The sequence below is a fragment of the Pseudonaja textilis genome, unplaced genomic scaffold (genome assembly GCF_049901715.1).
Source record: "Pseudonaja textilis isolate UNSWEBS1 unplaced genomic scaffold, rPseTex1.2 PTEXSCF25, whole genome shotgun sequence".
In the NCBI taxonomy this organism is placed as follows: domain Eukaryota; kingdom Metazoa; phylum Chordata; class Lepidosauria; order Squamata; family Elapidae; genus Pseudonaja; species Pseudonaja textilis.
Window position 1 is genome coordinate 588,399 of NW_028262874.1, and position 22,211 is coordinate 610,609.

The 22,211-nt window shown below is 44.6% G+C and overlaps 3 protein-coding genes across 4 annotated transcripts in view; all 3 read right to left on the reverse strand.

The window, feature by feature from the left end:
* LOC148123680 (vomeronasal type-2 receptor 26-like) overlaps nucleotides 1-22,211 on the reverse strand; it is a 172,298-nt gene that overhangs the window by 44,386 nt on the left and 105,701 nt on the right. The gene's annotated exons all lie outside the window — the stretch shown is intronic.
* Nucleotides 956-5,921, reverse strand: LOC148123681 (syntaxin-binding protein 1-like). The gene is made up of 2 exons (XM_087919088.1): nucleotides 5,687-5,921; nucleotides 956-1,377 (listed from the first exon to the last, which is right to left on the reverse strand). The coding sequence occupies exons 1-2, from the start codon at nucleotides 5,904-5,906 to the stop codon at nucleotides 1,295-1,297; spliced, it is 303 nt and encodes a 100-aa protein (XP_087775214.1). The 5' UTR covers nucleotides 5,907-5,921; the 3' UTR covers nucleotides 956-1,294.
* LOC148123682 (syntaxin-binding protein 1-like) lies at nucleotides 6,383-8,577 on the reverse strand. Its single transcript, XM_087919087.1, has 4 exons — nucleotides 8,425-8,577; nucleotides 7,839-7,948; nucleotides 7,013-7,114; nucleotides 6,383-6,519 (listed from the first exon to the last, which is right to left on the reverse strand). Exons 1-4 carry the CDS (start codon nucleotides 8,552-8,554, stop codon nucleotides 6,409-6,411), a joined length of 453 nt encoding a protein of 150 aa, XP_087775213.1. The 5' UTR covers nucleotides 8,555-8,577; the 3' UTR covers nucleotides 6,383-6,408.

Genomic DNA, 22,211 nt, shown 5'->3' on the forward strand with positions numbered 1-22,211 from the left:
GCCCAAGCTTCTTGGATGAGAAGCAAAACGTCTTCTCGGAAAAAAACAGAAAATCCAGTTGCCTTTCCAAAAAGCACCTTTGGGGCAACCCCAAAAGACATATAGCAGATCTGAGCTACGTTGGGAACCTCATCTTAAAACTAAGTGGGTTAATTGCAGGATTCAGGGTGCAGACGCTCTCTTTCTCAGCTTATCCCTCCTGGCAGGAATTGGTAGGATGAGCTCAAAGGTAATAAGGAGAAAATTATTCTCGGTCTCCTAAATAAGCTCTAAATCTTACCGATAGAGGACAAATGATTTCCAGAAGCAAATTATGTCCCTCTGGTTTTTATTTTTAATTCTTTGCACAAAATACAACCGTGAGGTTCAAAGGATATTTACTGACTAGCATCCCTCAGCGAAATTTAAAGCCACCAGGAGACCTGAGAAAGGGAAAACCGATCTTTGTGGATCAGGCTTTGAGAAAGAAAGTTATGCCGTACTTTGGTGGAAAAACATGACTCAAATATGACATAATCCCAAAAGAGAAGAGGAGGAAGGAGAACAACCGAGTAACATCCAGAAAATATATGCATATATAGATATAGATATATCGTTTATTTCTCAAAAGCCAGCCTGGCTGCATATCAAGGAACTAAAACAAAAATAATCGGAACAAAACCAAGTAGAAGAAATACATAATCAAGATGACAACCCCGATGACAGCGATGTGAGAAGGGAAAAGGAGGGAAGTTATAACAGTTATTTTCAAAAATGCAAGCAACTTGCAACGTCTAGGAGACAATATTCACAGTTTGCATCCGAGGGTTTAGTACAGGATCACAGAGCCATAAATAAATCACAAGCATTCATCCATCCGAGCAGGGGGGGGAACAGAAAAAAGGGGGGGGGGGAACCAAAAGACGGTATTGAAAACATAATCACCATTGTCTTATCTCCAATGATGAAGCGATGGGGCAGTTGAATCTGACAATTTTATTTTCTTGGGTACATACAGAGATAATATCTATAGTATAGAATATATTATTCTTTATCTTCCTCCACTCAACCTTTAGACACAATGCATATGTTATTATTGTTTCCTATTTAGCTTGACTTCATACGAGAAAGGTATCGTGAGAAACTTCAAGGTTTCGCATTAAAACACAAGAAGAGGCAGAGTGGAAAGGAGGCCCAGAAGTCAACCGCAATGCCAGATTTTCAACGATTTGGTTGATGTTCGGGGAGCAGGTCGACGAGAGAGGTGGGGGAGAGAGGAGGAGGGAGAGAGGGAAAGAATGAAGACGCTAAGAGTTTAACTACTGCTTTCTTCATCCGTTTTGGTCAGTTTCTTCAGCGTATCCAGCAATTTCTGTGGGGTGAGGACATGTGTGGAACCTGGAGGAAGGAAAGAAAAAGAAGAAGACAATCAGATTTCAAAAAAGGAAGAGCAGAAGAGCACCTAAATCAAGGGTGGGCTATCTGAGACTCGGCAAATCTCCCTGGACTACCGCTACCAGGATCCTTTGCCAGGCTAGCTGCGTTGTGGGGACTAGCAGCTCCTCAACCTCTGGATGACTGCAGAGCGCCCGTGGCAGCCGTTTTTGGGATCGCCTCTGTCTCCCCCCACCGGCCCACTCACTCCCATCCCTCAAAGGTTGAAAAGCTTTAGGGTCAGCTCAAAAGGGCGACCCGCCCCACGAAGTATTTACTCCGAAGGCAGAAAAGGGGGAAGAAGGGTAAAGAAAGATTTTATAGAGGGGGAGCGAAAACTCCTAAAGTTGCCCACCCTTCATGTCACCCATTTATGGAGACTCTCAGTCATCTAGGTCACAGTTGTCCCAAAACTGCTTTTTCAAAAGGCAGCTGGACTTTGTTTTTCCTTGAAGACGTTTCGCTTCTCATCCCAGAAGCTTCCTTTCTTCTGACTGAAGAGAGTTCAGTCTTCAGACAGTTCAGTCAGAACTGAAGAAGCTTCTGGGATGACTGCCCACCCTTCAGCATATAAGATTTTTTGAGATTTAAAGCAGGAGGGATGGAGACCCACCTCTCATCCCTTCCCTGTCATGAGACCAGGCCCATGTCAATATATGCGCTCATATATATTAAAAGAAATGTTTGCAAAAGTTTAAGCCTATGGAAGTACATCTAAGCACAGGAGGAAAAAATAACTCAAAATGAATCAAAATGAAAACCATCCATTCCCCAAAAGAAATGTGCGTGTGTGTAAAAAAAAACCCCAAAACCTCCAATCACACAGCAATCAAAGTGCAGTGAGGACATGAAGGAAGACATGCAGAATTTGTCATGAAGTTCAAGAGCTGGAGCGTCATCTACCAAGAGAGCCAGTAGTTGGAGACCATCTGGGTATGCAATGGCCAAGAGGACTTCTTCAGAGAAGGCCCCTTTCTCCTTTAATCCATAGAAGCCAAATTAAAACAGAGGATAGTTTTATCCGTACGTGCCAAATACTATCATTTTAAATTACGGAGAAGAAATAAAGAATAATTTTGCCAGAAGAAGCCATTTTTTTTCTACTACGTTAGCCTGAAACCTGGGATAAGCAAGAGAAAAAAAAATATCCGTAATTCTTTGGGACTGAGTGAGAGGAGAGATATTTATAGATTCCTTTCCCAAGGGTTAATTCGTGTTTGTTGCAGCATCCAATCAATCCGGATGGGAGGTTAGAAAGCACTGAATCTCAGATTTGACCGATCGGTTGTCTACAAGGACACCAGATATGAAGCACCATGGAGTGTACCGCTTCAGTTTGTTGGTGGCGCCCTGAGGTCATAGTAGCCCAATTACAAGACAGAGAAGGTTCCATTTGTTGCTGGGTGGTTATAAACAGGAGAGGCCATCATAGTTTCCCCCACCTAGAGATTGGAGTGATCCAGCCCTCTCTAGTGCCTAATTCTGCTTGAATTATGGCAGAGAGAAAAGGAAGGCATGGAACAACAGATAAGAATTTGCAATGGGGCAAGCATCCACAGTGATGCCCAGACATTGCTTGAAAACTTGACTTTCTAGTCAAATTCTGGCTACAAGAAAATCATGGCCCAGATTTGCATGGAAGCAGCCTCAAATTCAGTTTCAAAATTTGTCATTTTGAAGCAAACATTTTCTCATACCAAGAAAAAGAAATCAGAAAAAGGAGGCGGGAGAAAGAAATCAATGGAAAAGCAAGAAAGAAAGGAATGACAAGACATACCAAAAGAAACCCTTCTGGGGGAGAAAAAAAAAAGGAAGAGTTTCTTCTCAAGATAAATTGCTTTTACTTTTTTAGTTCTCTTTGGCTCTCATTCCATAGTTGGAGCCTGTTCCTCAAAAGAGACCCTAGTGGAATCTCTGAAGTCGGGGTGTCTCAGATCCATGAGAAATTTGGTGGGAGTAAGAATGTGAGTAGAACCTGCGAGAAAATAGAGCGTGGGCTGACTCTTGGTGAAAGAAAGGAAGAAGAGAAAGAGAGAGAGAGAGAGAAAGAAAAAAGTGCAAGAAAGCAAGAAAGAAAGAGGGAAAGAAAGGGAAGGAAGAAAGGAAGGGATATAGAGGAAAGAAGGAAGGAAGGATGGAGACAAGAATGAGAAAAAGATGGAAGGAAGAAAATGAAAGAAAGAAAGAAAGAAAGAAAGAAAGAAAGAAAGAAAGAAAGAAAGAAAGAAAGAAAGAAAGAAAGAAAGAGAGAGAGAGAAGAAAGGAGAGAAAGAGAAGAAAGGACAGAAAAGTAACATGCCAAATTTTTTTGTTTACTCCTTTAAAAAAAAAACCTTACAACACAGTTCATATCACCAAAAATCACTGTAATGGAAGCCAGTGATGATACATGAAGCAGAAATGGCAAGAAAAACACAATCACACAATCACACCTAGAGAGAGAGAGAAAGATAGCAAAGAAGGCAGGTGAGAGGAAGAGAAGAAATTTCTCACTGGGGTGATGCAATAGAACACCCCACAACCACATCAGCCAGAGGAAACATTGACATACCAATATGTTCACTGCCTCAGTATAGGTACATATATTCAGTAGATAGTGAAAGGTTTAAGCTGCTGAATTGTTTAATCTCCCATCCTAATTATATTATTATTACTATTACTATTATTATTACTATTATTATTATTATTATTATTAATAATAATAATAATAATAATAATAATAAATACAGATTGGGCTATCCAAGTGGCACCATTTTAGGAACCTTTAATTTTAAATTTAAAACTTAAAAAAGGTAAAACTCAAAATTAGGACATGCCAAAAAATAAGAAAAAGGAAGTTGCTTGGCCAATTTTTGCGACTGGAGGAAAGGGCAAAAGAATGTGGGTCTTAAAAACAGGGGAATACCCCCCCCCCCATATCAATATGTTTTGCAGAATGAACAAAGGCCCAATTAAACCCGTCGTGGAAACAGCAACGATCGACATTAGAAGCGACACTAAACAAAGCCAGAGACGTTATCACGCACGCTTTTGAACACACACAAAAAGTGAGATGACACAAGGAAGGAGATAGCATGGAGGAGGAAGTCAAGAAAGGGAGTTTGGGGAAAGCCACCTTCTCGGGACAGAGGAAAAATTTGAGGGAGAGGGGGGAAAACACGGAGGGATGGGAAGATAGCAGTTCAAAGGGGAGAAGTGTTCTGCAGAGTGGACCGGGTGTGGTTTGGAGGCTGGTATAAGCTCTTATTTCAAGAAGCTGTGCTTGATAAGGTAGCGAGGAAAGGACTTCCCCATAGGTCATCAAGAGTCAGTCACAATTAAATGGTTGTGGAGATTCTTGTCACCCAGGTCATAATTGTCCCAAAAGGTGCTTTGTTCAAAAGGCAACTGGACTTTGTTTTCCCCTTGAAGAGGTTTTGCTTCTCATCCGAGAAGCTTCCTTTGTTCTAACTGAATGGTGGGGAATGGAAGGATTCAGTCAGAAGGGAAGAAGCTTCCCAGATGAGAAGCAAAACCTCTTCAGGGAAAAACAAAGACAGTCCAGTTGCCAATTGGAAAAAGCATCTTTGGGACAACCATGACCTGGGATGACTGAGACTCTCCACAGACATTTGGTTGAGTGGATCTTGTTGTCACCACTGATGGATTTGGAACATCTGGTGGGTCAAGAAACAACGGACCTTTATTCAAGAACTTGTAGCATAACATTCATATACCTGGATCTTCTCAGATGTTTTGAAAAAGGGCTATAGCATGATTTTTGAAAAATCTTTAGGAGTGTCTATGGAGATTCTCGGTCATCCAGGTCATGGTTGTCACAAAGGTGCTTTTTCCAAAGGCAGCTGGATTTTGTTTTTCCTTGAGGTGGTTTTGCTTCTCATCCACTGAAGCTTCTTCAGTTCTGAGAGGTTAATTGTCCTCACCGTTAGGAAATTTCTCCTTCGTTCCAGGTTGCTTCCCTCCTTGATTAGCTTCCATCCATTGGTTCTTGTCCTGCCTTCCAGTGCTTTGGAAAACAGGTTGACCTGCCCTCATCTTTGTGGCAACCCCTCAAATATCCTCAAGGGTTGTAGGAGTGGATGGGGAGAGAATAGGATGGACAGAGGAAATTAGCACGTTCCCCAGGGAGAACATGTTCAGGGAGCACTGAGTTTGGGGGCAGGTGGCCTCGAAGTCAAGAGAAAGGTGAGGAGACAGATGGAGATGATGGAAGACAGAGCAGAGCGGAGGAAGCAAGCATGAGCTGAAGACTCCAAGCTAGACAAGGACTTACCTATCAACACCTCCCACTTTCCACTGGCTTGCATCACCTCATAGGTGCAGCGCATCTCGCTCAGAGCGACCCCTCCCAGGATGAAAACAATGAGGCGAGGACCACTTCGGTATTCCCCGGGAGCCTTGTTCTTGTGCCAGTGTCCGTAGCGGGCACTGAAGACCAGGAGTAAGGATAAAAAGGGGGAAAAAAATAAGGATATGATCTGGAAGAGCCTCATTGGTGCAATAATTAAATGCAACATTGCAAGATAAAGATAGATAGATAGATAGATAGATAGATAGATAGATAGATAGATAGATAGATAGATAGATAGATAGATAGATAGATTGATAGATTAGATGGATGATGGATATCCAACATGGGGAGATACAATGTCCCATTAACCTGAGGTAAGATGGGTGGCCAATAAATTTTACAAATAAATACATTAGAAATGTCCACCAATATTCTGCTCCCCAACTGATGAACTTACACATCTCCAATTCATACTTCATACATACCTTGAGGTCCCTCAATCCCATTTTGCGACCTTCTGACAATGGGGAAGCCAGATTCACTTAATGACTGGATTGCTAACTTATCAATTGTAGTGATGTCCTTAGCAGCCGTGCCCCCCCAAAATGTCGTAAAATGGGGAAAAACTCGTTTAACAAATGTCTCAATGAACAGCATAAATTTTTGATTTCGATCGGGGTCGTAAGATGAGGGATACCTGCAATTTAACAGAACACTCCATTCTTACCTGACAGCACCTTACTGCTGAAGGAAGCAGCTGAGTGAGTGGAGATGTACGGGTAATGTTTGGTGTCCAGTTTATCCTCCAAAGCATCCTGGAAAGAAAGATAAAAAAATAATTAGCACACCTGGAGCTTCTGCAAGTGATCAACAGTGTGTATTAGGCATAAAGCAAAGACATTTGTGCTTTCAAGAGCTATCCCTCTTTCAAAAGGTATAAGTTCCCCCCTTTCCCATCCGTGCTAGTCGTTTCTGGCTCTAGGGGGTAGTGCTCATCTCCATTACAAAGCCAAAGAAGAGCCAGCGCTGTTCGAAGATGTCTCCGTGGTCGTGTGGCCGGCAGGACTAAATGCCTTCAAAGGTGCACCGAACGCTGTTCCCTTCCCACCAAAGGGGCCCCTATTTTTCTACTTGCATTTTTTACGTGCTTTCAAACTGCTAGGTTGGCAGAAGCTACTGGGACAAGGAATGGGAGTTCGCTCCTAGGCAGCACTAGGGATTTGAACCGCTGAACTGCCGACCTTTCTGATCGACAAGTTCAGCATCTTAGCCATGAGCCACAGCATCCCTGTATCCCTCTTTACATACCTCCATAATGTCTTTGACTACTGGAGTCCATCGGGAGAGTTGGTAAGTCTGTTCACTGATACGTTCCTTCCGTTCCGGCTTGCTTCTACGACGTAAGGTGGACTGGACACAAGAGAGAGAAAATGGAGTCAGAGGATAATGATTGGGTTAATTCACAATGCAAGAGTAAATTAGAGCCTTCTAGGCTTTGAGGACTAAGGCTTCTGTGCAAGATTGTTTTTTGCTTTTCAAGACGTTTCACCCAAGAAGCTTCTTCAGCTCTGACAGGACAGTGGAGAATGGAAGGATTTATATTCCTTGCAGACAGCTGGTCATTTGCATCCTTTTACAGGGTCCTTGAAGCACTTGGATGTTTATCTGTGTCCTCAGGGTTACCTGAGTAGTGCAGATGGTTCCTGTAGTCTGCAATTTTTCCTCTGGAAATCCATCCCTACTCCCACAACATTCCAAGGCTGTTCATCCCAAATTGTATAGCTAAAAGTCTCAGTCATCCAGGCCATAGTGACCTGAATCATGGTTGAATCCTTCAACTGCTCCCAAGGCAACAGGCTGGAATAAGAGTCCTAGCAAGTCTTGTGCTTGACCTCTGTGGTCAAACGCAAGAGAAATCCTGGGAATCTTAGAAGAAAGTGCCAAGCAACAAAATGGCTATCCCAATCTTGAATCTGCTGCCCCAAGCAAGGTAGGTCTTGTTCTACCACCTGTTCTGCTTCCTCATCTTCATTCCACAGTTGGGACCAAGCTATCCATGCACAACATGGGTCGGCCCCTTCCAGCAAAACAGATCTGGTCTCCAGAGCATCTGAAAGAACCTAGCAGGACTTACATCCGTGATGATGGGTACCCCAAGATGTGCCATATTGGTGATGATCTCACTGTCCTCGGGAGGGATCTGAGCATGCTGGATCAATTTATTCAGGTTTTCCTTGGTGATCCCTGTAGGAGGATGTAGAAAGACCATATGTGCATGTTCTAGGAGATGGAGTCAGCACACATGCACACCGACAAACAGCAGTTTCTGAGACTTCTCAGGAAACAACAACGGAATGAAAAACTGCTGGTGACCTTCTACCGCTGCACCATAGAGAGTACTTTAGTTGGCCCTTGTTCCTCAGCTGTTCCCTTCATCTGACAACTCTGTGCATGTGGACACTGGGAATAGGCTCTAGCTATTCTTCTGCCCCACTGATATCCAACTCCGAAGGCAGCCGATAACTGTCAGATGGCCCTGGCCCCATCTCTGCCTCTGATGCAGAGCCCTCGTCAGAGCCTTCCCCAGACTCCAGGAACTGGCCCAGGTTCCTCCCCAACCTCCTCACTGTCCGAATCTGCTGCCAGCTCCACTGGCTGCTGTCGGGTCACAACATCAGGTCTCCCCAAAGGCTCCCAGGCTAAATAAGAGTGTCTCCTACCATTCTTGAGAAAGATGTAGAGTAAGATGATCCGGATCTTGTCATAGGTGCTGACATTGGCATCAAGCAGGATTGGGACAATTGCACGCATGGGATCTTTGATCTTCTCCCCTTCTGCATCAGTGCCCATGGCCAGATCCTGGCAAGACAGAACATCTCCCTGCAATTCACTATCTCAGGACCATTGGAAAGCTCTCTTCTGCCCAGTTGAGGTTGAGTTGAACTGGGAACTACAGAGTTCAGCTTCCAGGAAAGCTTTTTATTTTTATGTTGAAAACAGTCCAGGGATGTAAGTGGGCCATTGAAACCAGTCGACTGGTCAAGGTAAGTCTGCTGGAATCCACTCCTTTGTTAAAGGAAGTTGAGAAACACTGTGGACAGCAAGAAAGCCAGCTGTTTCTTTAACTTCTTGAGAGGTGTCAACTCGTAAAACATTCCTATGTCTGTTTTTGAATTGCCATAAATGGGAGGGGGGATCTGAAGGAGCAGTACCTCAGTTTAAAACCAGAAGTACATTCCATGCTTATCTTACAAAGATTGTAGCTAGGCTACCGGATCTTCTGCCTGGGAAAATCCTTCATTGGAGAACATGATTGATAACACCCAGCCCTTGAATGTGCTTCAATGGAGAATCTGATTTATGAAACACCCAGGGGCAGGGGAAATAGGGTCACAGTTGACTATAAATATGTAACCCTAATAAATCTTTTGGATTCTTTTGAAGCTTGGCTCGAGGCTCATGATTTAATTAGGGCAATTGCCGGAACCTGAATGGGAAAGGGATAGAGGCTTTCTAAGTATGCGGCATCCACAGCATTGGTTTTAAAAAATTTGAGAGGTTCACAGTGAAGGAGTCCTCCAGAAACTCCATGTACTCACCCCCTGTATCTCACAGCCGGGTATACCTTCAGTGTGGCACAAAGGGTTGCGATTTGTTGCCAAGCGTTCCAGAATTGGATTCTTCATTTGGACTTTGTGAGGGCTGTAAAAGTTCTGGAAGGAGTCCCCTGAATTCAGGAGTAAACCTTTAGTAGGCATCACAAGGGTGTGGGGAAAAAGAAAGAAAAGGAGCTGAAACGCTCAAGTGGAAGTGGCTCAAACGCAATACTTTCCCTTGTTTGCCTTACCCACCTAGGAAGGATGAAGGAAACCAGCTATCTAAAATGCAGGAGGAAGTCCGTCTGATGTCTAATTCCAATCGTCACCTTGAGGTGCTACGTGTTTGTCGGAATATATCATACACACCCTGGTTTATAGCGCAGTGTATTGTCCCTACGTGTACATTTTGTGTTGTGCAAATTTTAAAACCGGTAAAAATAGAAGAAAAACAAAATTGAGTGATGAATGGCTGAGCAACCAAGTTTATGCCTTGCTTATCGAAGAGAAGGATCAGAGGGTACAGGTGTGGAAAGGGAACTTCATGAGGACAGTGGTGACACCCAAGCAGGAAAAGCCCAAAGGGATCAGGCCAGCCATAAAACAAACTTGCATAGGAAAAGAGATTTAATAAAGGTATTGAAAGAAGCCCCCTAGACAAAAGCCAAGTAATTAAGAAAGCTAGGGAAACAAGAAAAGAAATCCCTTACAAACAACAAGTCATGCCAAATCAGCAAAACAAATAGACAAAGACACTAAATAAATTCCATAGCAGACAGGAGATTGCCACAAAACAAATATAAGAAAACATTAGGATGAAACTGATAATCCAATCAAACCACCCATGCGGAGTTACCCTCCGGCGGAAATGAAGACAACCCCGACAGGATTTAAAACATTAAGAAATACAAACACAAGCACACACACACAAAAGGAGAAAAGGTATAAAAATCAGGGTTTATTATACAAAGATGGCTAGTCCCAGGAAGCAGACTTCTTGCTATCTCTTGCCTTCCTGAAAAATAAACCAGCTTCCAAGCAGTTGTCTTGTCCTTGCACCGGAGTTCTCCCAGCAGGAAAATCGAGCCCTCAGAAGAAAGGCATTTTCCAGCCTTTCAACACAGGATTGCTGTCTTCCAGTACTTGAGGGTCTCTCACAAACAAGAGGGGATTGACCTATTCTGCAAAGCAACCAAAGGCAGGACAAGAAATAAGGACGGAAGCTTGTTAAGAGAGATCCAACCTAGAACTAAGAAGAAATTTCCTGACAGTGAGAACGATTAATCAGTGGGACGGATTAATGGAACACTGATTGATTGAGCACCCTGTTCTGACCCAGCTCCCCAAACATGAGAAACCCTCTGAAGTTAACTCAAGATTCCTTTATGACTAATATGTTAATTGGTTGGATAATCAAATGTTTGCAAGGAAGCGACCAGCTCAGAAAGCACCAAGAACACCACAGAATTTTATTTCTCCCTCACTTACAGAAGATTCTTTTCAATAAAGTGGCAATCAATGCAAACTCCCAAACAATTCCTCATTTTTTATTATTATTTCTACCTTCTCCATACATAACTGCTGCAGCAGAATGTGGGGAGATCTGTCTGAGTGACTGGCAATCTGGTGTTCACAAGGCTGCTTGGATTTTCAAAAACATCCAAGAACGACAGAGACACTGAATTATAATGCGGTAGGAGGAAGCGGCTACAAATCCACAAGGATGTTTTCTCTTCCAGCCACCACCAATCCATAAGGTTCCATCTCTACCAAGTCTCACCACCGCATCCAGCTTTGAGCCCAGCCTTCTCTGACTGCAGCAAGAAGCACAGGTCACAACATGGAATAGGGATCAGGGTTAGGGTTAGAGTTAGGGTTAAGGTTAAGGAAAATGTATGGGTTAGGGTTAGCAGCAATGCCTAACTATTGAAGCTCAGATTTCAAAGTTAAGCCCATTTTCATGTTCTGTGGGGTGGGAAACATTCAACATCCACATGATATTCGAATGCAACATTTCCTGAGAGTTATCTCAAAAATGGAAGGTGAACTCAATTTAGCAGCATTGACTAACTTGAAGAGCTCGGATTTTAAATTAAAGCGCATTTTCATGGTCAGCGGCATGGGAAACATTGAACATCCACATGATATTCGAATGCCACTTTTTTCTGAGAAATTATCACATCTCAAAATGGAAGGTCGAACTCAATTTAGCAGCAATGCAAACTTTTGAAGAGGAACTCAGATTTCAAAATTAAACTCGTTTTTCATGTACTGCGGGGTGGAAACATTCAACATCCACATGATATTCAGATGCATTTTCCTGGGAAGTTATCACATCTCAAAATAGAAGGTTGAACTCAATTTAGCAGCAATGCATTACTTTTGAAGAAGAGCTCGGATTTTGAAATTAAGCTCATGAATGTTTCACACCCGTAGAACATGAAAATGATTTCAATTTCAAAATCGAGCTCTTCTTCAAGAAGTTTACATTGCTACTAAATGGGACAAAGTATCGACCTTCCATTTTGAGGTGATAAGTTCTCAGAAAATACTAGCATCCAAATATCCTGTGGATGTTGAATCTTTCCCACCCGCAAACCACCAAAATGAGCTTAATTTTGAAATCCGAGCTCTTCAAAAGTTAATGCTGCTAAATTTTGTTCCGACCCAATTCCATTTTGAGACATGTGGTGTTCAACGTTTCTCACACCGCTGAACATGAAAAGCAATATTGAAATCCAGAGGTCTTCTTGAAAAGGTATGCATTGCTGCTAACATGAAAATGAGCTTAATTTTGAGCTCTTGTTCCAAAGTTCTGCCTTGCTGCTAAATTGCGTTCGACCTTCCATTTTTAAGATCTGATAACTTCTCAGGAAAAGATTGCGTCCGAATGTGATGTGGATGTTGAATGTTTCCCACCCCGCAGAATATGAAAATGAGCTTAATTTCCAAATCCGAGCTTCAAAAGTTTGCATTGCTGCTAAATTTTGTTCGACCTTCCATTTTGAGATCTGATAACTTCTCAGGAAAAGTTGCATCCGAATATCATGTGGATGTTCAATGTTTCACACCCATACAACATGAAAATGAGCTTAACTCCGAATTCCGAGGCTCTTCTTCATGAAGTTTGCATTGCTGATAAATTGAGTTCGACCTTCCATTTTGAAAGGTTATAACCTCAGAAAAAAACTAGCATCCAAATATCATGTGGATGTTGAATGTTTCCCACCCGTAGAACATGAAAATGGGCTTAATTTTGGAAATCGAGCTCTTCCCTTTCATTCTACACACCACACACACACACACACACACACACACACACACACACACACACACACACACAGACATCCCTCTGTTCTTACCTTCTGTTCCCAGGGCTTGCTTTTTGCTGGCCACCTTGTACAACTTATATACTTTCTTGGTGTTAAATTCAGTAAACTTGGAGGCAAATTCCCATAGATTCCTGAGAAAAGGAGGTGAAGCGAGCTATTTTAATTTTCTCTTTTTAGGAGCTGGGCCAGAAGCTCAGGCTTTCATGCCGGAGGAAAGAGATGCCCCAAAGAAGCAGTGATGGAGAGATGCTTTCTTCTGGGGCCCAAAGTTCCCTCTTACACAAAAATGTCTTACTTCAAACTTGGTGATGAAGACCCAAGATAAAGTCTGCAGAGTTTGATGCAAGCATGGCATGACCAGTCTGCTACTTTTCTTGACTACTGCAAAAGGCCAGTATCGTGGTTTTCTAGGGTTTGGACTAAAATGTGGATTTTGTTTTTAACACTCATATTTAACAACATATATTTCCACATAGGGAAATTCAACAATTGGAGAGCGGCATCTCATTCGAGGCATTGCAGCAGGTATTGAAGGGGAGTTGGACTGTTTGCCTGTGGCTATGTAGAATTCAGGTGATTCCTCTTTTAACCTCATCCCAGGTTCTGCCTCTTCTTCCCCTAGACCTCCAAACTCAAAAAGACTCTGACTCATAAATCTGACTGCAACATCTGGACAAGAGAGGAGGGAGCGGGAGGAGGGAGGGAGGGAGGAGAGAGAGATTGCAGGTGGTGGCCAGGCAAATCACCGCTCCATTCTTCAAGAACTTCCTGTTCAGGGTGGATTTTCAAACATTCAGCCATGTGGTCTCCTACCTTGAGCAGGCAACTCCGACTTTGCTCCAGCTGCTCTTCCTCCTCTAATGGCTTTTTCTGGCTCATCCAGATGCTTCAGGACTTGCTTCACTGGGCTCATCAGCTCTTTGCACTTGGGAGACAGAAAAAGCAAAGCTCATGTGAGTTGCACATCAGAAGGAAGGCGAGGAAAGGACACCAGATTGAGGCAACCTTTTGAGGCTGAGAGAGCCCATTTGAATCTGGGGGGGAGGATCTGCTGCTCAAGGCACCCTCTCAATGGCAGCTAGAAGAGTCTTCCCTGTTCCCAAGACAAGTCACCAGGCTACAGAGAGGACAAGCGTTGGAGTGGGAGGTTCCACTCTTGCAAAGCAGACTCTCTCTTTTCATCACATTCTCAGAAGATCTACAATTCTCCTGTGTTAAATTGGTTGTGGGAAAAGTCCTTTTCCGTTGAGATGAACCTGCCAGGGACCGTGTTTGGCTTTCCAGCATGTCAGCCACCTTAACTGAGAAGGGAAGAAAGTGAGAGAGGCGAAGGAGCCTGAGGTGTATCCAGAGAAACACCTGGAGCCACACGGTCTCAAGCCCCAGGTGACTGGGCAAGACCAAGCAAGTGAAAGCGATCCAGAGTTCAGGATGGGATTTAATGCTCGTCTGGGGGGCTAAAATCTTGGAGATGGTGCGAGGTTTACCTTTCTTGAGGCAAATTCATTCAGGTGGAGGAAGGAGCTTTGTTTGATCAGAGGAACCGATCATTTCATAGAAAGAGGCAGCCCTTGACTTACAACCATGAGAAGCTACAGCGGCACTAAACCAAGTGACTTATGACCCTTATGATGTCGGTGCGGCATCCTCCTGCCACTAAGAGATGGCAGGGGGTGTTTGAGTGCCCGGCCCATGAGCCTCACCCCATTGACTGTCACACTACTCCAAAACCAGTGCCTCAAATACGGCAGCATTGGGGAAATTAGAGCAAAGCCGCTGCGACACATTCGAGAGCACGGCTCTGAGTGGTGCAACAGTCAATGGGGTAGCCTGCAGGGCAGCACCTTGAAGAGGCCCCTTGTCAGTCTGTGCTCCATTCAAAATCCAACAAAGAGAACACTCAGACTCAATGGTTAGAGCAAAATTTTTCTTTTACTGAATTTCAAAGTGGAAACTACAGGGAAGATTCTGAATCTAAAGAATTTGGCGTGCAGATCACATATACAAAGGGATGGAATTGTTCCCACCCCCAAAGTCAAAAGACTCTTCCAATTAAAAGTTCTGAATATGATCATGTAGGCATCTTCAGGTGGTGATGAGACCTCTGTCATTGACCTTGACATATTTTGACAAAACTTTGCAGCTGCGCAAAAGGAAAGAAAGCTAGGCAAGAAATAGAAACTTAAGGACAAGAATTTATGTCCCCCTCCTCCTCCTCATCTACATCACAGGAATGTAACACCTCCAGCTTTCTTCCTCCAATTCCCCCTCCTCCGTTACTAATGACAGCTGAAAAGAGAGCAGTGAGCGCAGTAGAAAAGATGTAGAAGCGATCTTGAGGCTGACACCCCCTACTGCCTCTTACTGCCCCTCTGACGGCCCCCTTGGGAGCACTAAAGTGGCAGGGAGCATCGATCGTTACTAATAACACAGGCTCACCCCATTGGGAAGAGAGAGTTTAAAAGAGATGCAAGCTGAGTGCGATGTCTGCTGGGAGCAAGCGTGAGTTTATCTTGTGTTGACTTTGCTTTATCTGTGTTCCTGGCGTCTTCCCAACCGTGTTGAGTTATTGCCATGCCTTCAAGTCTGGAATTCCTTCTCCTGCCCTGCTGAACTGATGACCTCCTCTTGCCTTGATTGCACTTCTAGTTACAGTGTTCGTTGACCACGTTTTGGTCTAGATTCTCTGCAGCCAAAGAGGCTGTTCCTGGAGGAGTTTTCCTCCAGCCCAGAAGGTAACCATGATACCCAGGGGGCAAAGTTGGAGCTAATAAAGGGACTCCTACTGATTATCTGACTACAGGTTGCCTTTGGGCCACGCCCCTTTGAGTCATCACGGTTAAAGGGGCAGGAGTGTGAATGCAGCCACTGGGGGAAGAGACCGGGTTCAGTGGGTCATGTGGATCTCACAAGAGTCAGTCAGGTGGTGTGATAGTTGAATCCCAGGGGTCTGAGTTCTAGTCCTGCCTGGGGTGCCAGGCCAGCTGGGACACTCTGGGCCAGCCACTCTCTCAGAGCCCTGGGAAGAGGCAGGCATTGCGGCAACTGCTTCTGAGCAGTTTCCCCTGGGGGCTTCCGGGCAACCTTCCCACCCAGCTGGGCAAGGCTGACAGGCCTCTCTGGGCCTGGCTTCTTGCTCACTGGTCAAGCGGCCTCAACGGGCTGGATTAGAGGATTTGGCAGTGGGCTGTGCTGTGAGGAAGGGGCACACAGGGTCCTGCAGTGCCAGGGGATCTAGTGAGGGGCAGGGAGGAGGGGGGCCTGGGGAGAGGGTTGTTTCACTTCTGATAGCCATAAGAAACCATGGTTCCTGCATTCTGCAAGCTAGCCAATGACTGAGGGTCTCTTCAGGGTCTTTGTTCTTCCCAAAATGGAGGCAGGATGTGGAGAGGGGCTGGTCTGCATCCAGTTTTTCAAACTTGAGGAGGAATGGACTTAACCCCAGAGTTCCCCTCCCAACAATGCATGGACTTCCTCATGCCTGGAGCAGGAACTCTGGGAATGAAATCCTTCATCTTCAACTTCCAACTTTGGAAAATGCTGGTCTCCCTTCTTCCCACTTTGGCAGCAGGCGTTAAAGCCCTGCAGAAAGACTTAGCTAACTCACAGGTTGCTCAATCTTTTCTCGGTCTCTCCCTCCCTCCTCTCCCACTCTCCCTTCCTGGCAGCGGATCCCCCTTGGAAGACAGGGAGGAAGAGGCGCCTGTGGGAAGGGTGAAGCAGCACTCAGCGGGACTCCAGTAGGGGGTGGCAGAGGCCTCGCAGCTGGTGGACTTCTGCCACTGTCAAGGGCAGTGCGAAGAAGGGAGGATTTGGAGAAGGCGGGAGGGGGCTCAGGCGCACTGCAGCCAGCTGTTGAAGAGAACAGCGCCCCCTTTGGCCTGCTCCCTCCGGCTCCTCTCCAGCTGCTCAGCGAGTGCTTTGCCCCCGCCTGCCACCGTTTCCCTACGTTCCACCCTTTCTTCAAAGGCCCCCCCAAGCACTCTCCTCCCCTGCCACATACACCCCCGCCCAGACCCCCAAATGCTTACCCTTAGCAGTGCCCCCAGCTCCCTCCCGATAGACAGCCCGGCTCTCCCACTTCTCCTTGCCCGCCCCGCTTCCTTGGCCCGGACCCAGCCACAGCCGCCTCCTGGGAACCCGAAAATCCTCATTCCTCCCTCCACACCTGTCCACCAAGACCCCTCACCACTCCCTCTCTGCAGGGGAGCTGGAGCTCTCAGCCCACCTCCCGCGCTCTTTCTCTCAGTGCCTGTCTGGGTAAAGGCACCTTTTCTTTTACAAAAAGAAATTTTATTAATTTCAATGAACAAACATACACAAGTGTTCTGTCCCACTTGTATCCACAGATGAAACTTCAAGTTATATAGTTCAAATACTTTTACGTAAACAAACCAGAGGCAGAAGATTCAATTGCTCTGTTATCACAGTCCTTTGGCAATCCTCCTAGAATCTGTCCAACAATTCTGTAAAGTTTGTAACTCACAATGCAGTAAATCAGATGCAAGTCTTTCCAAGGCAAAGATTCACTTTGTTTCAGCAAATATTTCAAAGTGGTGCGCTCCCTTATATCCTCTAAGAAAGGCGTGTCAGTCTCATTAATTAATCCTTTGCTGGACGTCTCTTTTCTAAGTGAGATTGGCGTCTCCAATCTTCTCCTAGTTCTGGCATCAGCCAGCATCCGGCAGTTTCATCACAGCTTGAATCCTCTGATACACTTTCCTGATTAACAGTTAACACCTGGCGAGGTTTAATTAGGGAAGTAGTTTCAGGGGAAGTGAACCTCTGAATCTTCCAATAAATCAGGCTCATATCTCAGAATCACTCCTCTCCACTACCTGACTCACTCCAAGTCACTTAATAATGCAGGCTCAAATCTCAGTGCCAAGTCGTCTTCCTTGTACTCGAACCCACATCTGCTGACTGATCAGGTTCAATCTCAGAGTCACAACACACAAGCAATACAAAACTTCTTTTTGGAAGCGGCTTGGTCCGGGTTACATCTTTTGGTACAGACATGTAAATCAAGTTCATGCTCACTTTATATATCATTTCATATCTTATTTACCATTCTGTATTTTTATAAAGTTTCAGCTTCTCCCCTCTTTTCACTCTCTTAATTCTATCTTATTTATTTCATCTCAATTTAAATCATTATGTTATATCTTTTGTCCGTTTGCACAATTATCTATTTTTCTTTCTCATTAACACAATATTTCTCCTGTAATCACTGATTGAAGTGTGATGCTTTATATCTTTCCCCTAAATTTAACACTTAAAATAATATATAATTTTCATTCTGATTCTGCTTAGCACATTCTAAAACTATATACTACATTTTAAAATAGAAAAATAATGAGTTTATAATATAATTAAAACAATAATCCATAGCAAATTAAACTCTATCATTAAATCTTAAGCATTTTACACATTCCCTTTAATATTTTATTAAACCATATAATGATCCAGTTTTCTAACATTGTTTCAAATAAAATACAATACAGTCTTATGTACTTTTGCAGAATCTCTTTTGTAGTTATATTTTTACCCATTATCTCTGAAAAATCTGTTTCTTTACACCTTATTTCAAACCTTTCTAACTTCTCTTCCCCTTTTCTCTTCCTCTCTTCTCCGATCTAGTCTTTTTTGCCCCACTGTCTCTTGATCTCCATTCTCTTAGTTTCCACTCTCTTCTGTATTTCTCTTTTCTGAGCGCTTCCTGACATTGTATCAATTTTTTTCACCTTATTTTCCCTTTTTTTGGTTGTTTTTTAAAGTTTTAAATTCTCTATTCTGTTTCCCCTCTTCCCTTTTCTTCCCCAACTAAAGTTGTTTGTTCATTAAAGATGGCTTCTTCTTCATCCCAGCCTTCTTGTTCTTGCCAATTTCTGATAGGTAGAAATCATCATTTCTAAGAAATGAAAAGCAGTTCAGAAGAGCCCTTCCTTCTTGTTCCTCTTCTTTTACCTTTTTAAATTCCATTTTCAGTTCTTCAACAGATAATGCCATTGTGAAAACTTTTTAGAAAACCCAAAGTTTTTAATCTTTCAAATAATGATTTTGAAAAGTCCCAAAGTCACCAAGCAATCCAAATAAACACAAGCTATTTCATTTAGCACTTTCTTCTTTTTAAACTTTCTCTTCCTGGGGTACAGTTCAATTGTAAAGTTCAAAGTATATCTTTTAGAAGTCTTATTACAATTCAACTCTGATCTATAAGCTCCAAGCAGCCTCCTCCAGCAAAGTCTTAATCATTAGATTCTGTACCTCTCCCTTCCCACTTATAGCAAAAATAAATAAATAAATAAATTCCAATGTTCAGAAATCTTAATGTCCCCTTGGCTTTGATTTTCAAATTCCTTGATGCCAAAAGCGTGTTTTTCTGATTTCCATCTGCTATTTCCGTAGGGAAGCAGAGTGAGAGAAAAGCTAAACTTTCCATACTAGCTTTCTTCTGCCGCTTTACGCATCTTCTTTGGGAACAATGTATCTTTAATGAAGTTAAGTTTGCAGGGTGTTTAGATGTTATTTGTTATCCTGGTTCAGCCAAAACCTTTCACTTTCTCAGCTTCCTCCTGCACTTTCTTGTCCGGATGAAAGCTATTCTTTGTGGCAGCCATTGCTGACCGCCACTCCACCGCTTTTGGAAAAGGAGTAAAGCCAGCTGAGGGGAGGATTGCGATTCCCCCAGACCCCTGTTAGGTCTCCTATCTTCAGTCACCCCTACAGGGTTACTATTAACCCCCAAATCCAGCTGGATAGGGGGTACTCCAGCGAGCACAGCAGGAACCCCACGATCAGCGGATTCCTGCCACCGCAGCCCTACAAATCGGAGTCAAAGGCACCTTTCTTTTGAGCATCTCATCCAATCACAGTGCTCCTTGTTCCTTTGGGTCTGTGGTAGAACTAGAACAATGGTTGTAATGAGCCGATGTTAGTCTCTTCAAAGAGGCTCCGTTGTACAATGAGGAGAATAACGGTCATAATCGGGGTGTAAAATATAGATGGATATTTAAAAAAGACCCGACACAGACATTACTGTTACTGTGAGAAATGGAAACTTGATGTACGACAAAGGAATAAAATAATTTTAAAATCCATGCAAATTCATAGCCTCCAGCATGTCTTATAATGGATTCCATAGTAAATGTTTGCTGTGTGGAAAAAGCACAAAAAGCCACAAACACAATTCCCTAAATAATTGGGGTGGGGCGGGGGGGAGTGCTGAATCCCCGGGAGCCTCTTCCTCAGCGTGGGCTGCTCTGGAAAAGGGCGCCAGGCTGATCTGCCTGGATGGCGGTCCCTGGAGGGAGGAGACCTGGAGGCAGCCCCTGGCTACGGAGGGGCACCCAGGAGGGACTCAGAGAGGAGGGGAGGCTCCTGCAGGTATCCCAGCCCCGTCCTGTCCCTGTCCTTCCAAGTAATGGGCGGTGGCTTCCGGACCCTGGGGGATCATCTGGATGGCCTCGCAGGCCTGGACACAGAGGCCTTGTGGGGTGGAGAGGGTGCAGGGGTCCTCACTGTCGCTCAAGCATGGTGGTTCTGGGTGAAGCTGGGCGGAGGTTGGACGAGGAGAATCCACCACCTGAACCCCAGTGCAGGCAGGTCTCTCCCGCCAGAGTGGCTTCTCTCCTCTCTCTCCGCCTCCGAAGGCTCCCTCGCCTCCTCCAGGGTTGCCACCTGTGGTTGGTGGGATGAAGAAGGGGGCCCAACTCTGGAGGGGACGTGGGGGCCAGGGCGACTGCCAGCCCCACAGCCAGGGTGAAGGCAGGAGTCGAGGACCCCCAGCTGCCCCTCCTGGCTGCCCAGCCCAGCTGCCCATAGAGGAGAGACTGGGGGGCAGAGAAAGGCCCCGGTCCTTTCAGAGCATTTGGGGAGTTGGGAGCCCTTGGCAGAGAAAGCGGGGAGGGGGTGACACTGACCCCCTCCCAAGAGTTTCTTTATTGAATCACAAGGCATTCAAATAAGGTATAACTCACAAAGTTATGTCGAAGATTCATCTAATGTCTAAATCTTTGCATAGCTGACTTCATAGTGTGAAAGTATAGTGATCTTCATCCCATAATGATAGAGCAAAGGGTGAGACTCCAGCACGTTGCTGGGGTCAAACAGAGTAAAGGCAACTCCCCAACCCAACCAAGGGTCAATTCAGTGACCAATCAGGATTACAGATGTGACCACTGACATGAACTACATTTCCCATGATGCATTAACTACATTTCCCATGAGACATTCCCTTAAGGACAGCTCCCAATCCCAATTAACTATATACTGTCTGGACAACACAGTCCAGTTGCTTTCATGGTGTGGAGACAATAACTTGGTCCTCAACACCAATAAGACCAAGGAGCTTATAGTGGATTATAGAAGAACAGATCAGACCTCCAGCCCTTGTTTATCAATGGAGACTGAGGTGGAGCAAGTCGCCAGTTTTAAATTTCTGCTGTTACCCTAAAAGAGGACCTGACCTGGGTGCTCACATTGCAGCCTGGGTCAAAAGGGCCCAGCAGAGATTATACTAGGACTCAGGAAACAACCACTGAATGGAAAAACTGCTGGTGACCTTCTACCGCTGCACCATAGAGAGTACTTTAGTTGGCCCTTGTTCCTCAGCTGTTCCCTTCATCTGACAACTCTGTGCATGTGGACACTGGGAATAGGCTCTAGCTATTCTTCTGCCCCACTGATATCCGACTCCGAAGGCAGCCGATAACTGTCAGATGGCCCTGGCCCCATCTCTGCCTCTGATGCAGAGCCCTCGTCAGAGCCTTCCCCAGACTCCAGGAACTGGCCCAGGTTCCTCCCCAACCTCCTCACTGTCCGAATCTGCTGCCAGCTCCACTGGCTGCTGTCGGGTCACAACATCAGGTCTCCCCAAAGGCTCCCAGGCTAAATAAGAGTGTCTCCTACCATTCTTGAGAAAGATGTAGAGTAAGATGATCCGGATCTTGTCATAGGTGCTGACATTGGCATCAAGCAGGATTGGGACAATTGCACGCATGGGATCTTTGATCTTCTCCCCTTCTGCATCAGTGCCCATGGCCAGATCCTGGCAAGACAGAACATCTCCCTGCAATTCACTATCTCAGGACCATTGGAAAGCTCTCTTCTGCCCAGTTGAGGTTGAGTTGAACTGGGAACTACAGAGTTCAGCTTCCAGGAAAGCTTTTTTATTTTTATGTTGAAAACAGTCCAGGGATGTAAGTGGGCCATTGAAACCAGTCAACTGGTCAAGGTAAGTCTGCTGGAATCCACTCCTTTGTTAAAGGAAGTTGAGAAACACTGTGGACAGCAAGAAAGCCAGCTGTTTCTTTAACTTCTTGAGAGGTGTCAACTCGTAAAACATTCCTATGTCTGTTTTTGAATTGCCATAAATGGGAGGGGGGGATCTGAAGGAGCAGTACCTCAGTTTAAAACCAGAAGTACATTCCATGCTTATCTTACAAAGATTGTAGCTAGGCTACCGGATCTTCTGCCTGGGAAAATCCTTCATTGGAGAACATGATTGATAACACCCAGCCCTTGAATGTGCTTCAATGGAGAATCTGATTTATGAAACACCCAGGGGGCAGGGGGAAA

Bases quoted from the DNA above. Each gene is read 5' to 3' on its own strand.
- LOC148123681 (XM_087919088.1), bottom strand. From the start codon at position 5,906: ATGAGGCTCTTCCAGATCATATCCTTATTTTTTTCCCCCTTTTTATCC. The intron at 1,378-5,686 runs GTAAGTCCTTGT...TCCTTCCTCCAG, and splicing joins AAAGTGGGAGGTGTTGATAG to GTTCCACACATGTCCTCACC.
- LOC148123682 (XM_087919087.1), bottom strand. From the start codon at position 8,554: ATGGGCACTGATGCAGAAGGGGAGAAGATCAAAGATCCCATGCGTGCA. The intron at 7,949-8,424 runs GTAGGAGACACT...ATCCTCCTACAG, and splicing joins CTACATCTTTCTCAAGAATG to GGATCACCAAGGAAAACCTG. The intron at 7,115-7,838 runs GTAAGTCCTGCT...TCTTGTGTCCAG, and splicing joins GGGTACCCATCATCACGGAT to TCCACCTTACGTCGTAGAAG.